The following is a 1,358-nucleotide window of genomic DNA, read 5'->3' on the forward strand; positions in this document are numbered from 1 at the left end:
TACTTTCTTCCTCTCCTCCAGATCCAGCCGATCCTGGTCGGCTTTCTGATCCCGGTTGAATTTCTCCAGCTCTTGGGCCAGCGTGGCGGCACGTTTGCTGGCCTCCTCCTTCAGCCGGTGGTATTTCTTCACCTAAGGAAGGGGGGGGGACAACAACGGGGTGAGGGGGGGGCTCCCCAAATTTACACAGGGACGCCGGGACGAACCCTACCTGGTTCTCCTCCAACGTCAAGTCGCGTCCTTGGCTCTGGCTCTCCTCTTCCATCCGTTCCTCAAATTCTTGCCGGGCTTTTTCCACCGACAGCATCTCCTTCTCCAACTCGTCCATGTCTCCTTTCCGCTTCTTGTACTGTTTTTGCGCGTTCTGCAGCGATTTCTTGGCCGCTTCCAGCTTCTTGATCTTGTGCGAGGTGTTCTCCTTCGCCTTGATGTACTGGGGACGCTTCTGGTTGAGCTCCGAATCTTTCTCCCTGCCAAAAAACACAAAAAAAACCACCCCAAAAAACAAGGTGAGGGGGTGTAGGAGCTTCTCACCGAACCCTTTCCCCGTTTTTGGGGTGCCTCACTTGATCTCCTTCTCGATCTGTTGTTGCTCCCTCATCATCTTGCCCAGCTCCTTCTTACGCTCTTTCAGCTCGTCCTCCCCCCGATCCATCCTTTTTTTGTCTCTATCGATCTCCCGGCTTTCAGCTCGTCCTCCACCCGATCCATCCTTTTTTTGTCTTTATCGATCTCCCGGTTTTTCAACCCCAATTCCTTATTGAGTTTTTCGATCTCCGCTTCGTTATGATAAAGCTTGAAAAGCTGGAGCTGCACTTGAGCCCGCACCACTTCGTCTTTCAACCGCTGGTAACGATCCGCCTAACGAGGAAAAGACGAAATAAAGCGTCGGGGAGGGAGGGGGGGATGCGACGATGATGGGGGACCCCCTCCCCGCGTCACCCCCAAACCTCTTCTTTCTCCTGCTTGGCTTCTTTGCGCTCGGCGGCGATGTTTTTCTTGCGGTGGTAGTTGAATTGCGTGTCCTCCTCCGCTTTCACCATCTCCTTCTTCCGCTTGTCGTATTCCTGCGCCAGTTCTCCCGACCGGCTGATCTCCTCGAACAACGCCGTCCGTTCCTTGGGGTTCTTCATGGCGATGGATTCCACGGCGCCCTGAGGAAAGAAAAAGGGGGAGGGGGGTGTCCCCCAAATCTTCACGGGAGGGTCTGGGTCTCTCTGTGGAGAGGGGAATGGGGGAGAAGCCCCTCAAATGCCTCCCCGTGGCCGGGGAATGGGGTGAAGGGTGTGGACAACCCCCCTCCCCAAATCCTCACGGCAGTCTGGGCTCCCCCTCCATGCAGGGGAATGGGGGAGACC

General features: G+C 55.9%; 1 protein-coding gene across 1 annotated transcript; it reads right to left on the bottom strand.

Annotated features, from left to right (window-relative positions):
• Nucleotides 1-3: 3 nt before the first annotated feature.
• On the bottom strand, nt 4-1,154 carry LOC104078329 (structural maintenance of chromosomes protein 1A-like; the record flags this gene model as incomplete). The annotated part of the gene is made up of 5 exons (XM_009579930.1): nt 4-132; nt 212-470; nt 567-634; nt 685-861; nt 951-1,154. Coding segments are annotated over 5 exons (837 nt in total), but the record flags the coding sequence as incomplete, so codon positions are not given.
• Between the last annotated feature and the right edge of the window lie 204 nt (nt 1,155-1,358).

This window comes from Fulmarus glacialis, unplaced genomic scaffold (assembly GCF_000690835.1).
Source record: "Fulmarus glacialis isolate BGI_N327 unplaced genomic scaffold, ASM69083v1 scaffold34396, whole genome shotgun sequence".
Taxonomy (NCBI): domain Eukaryota; kingdom Metazoa; phylum Chordata; class Aves; order Procellariiformes; family Procellariidae; genus Fulmarus; species Fulmarus glacialis.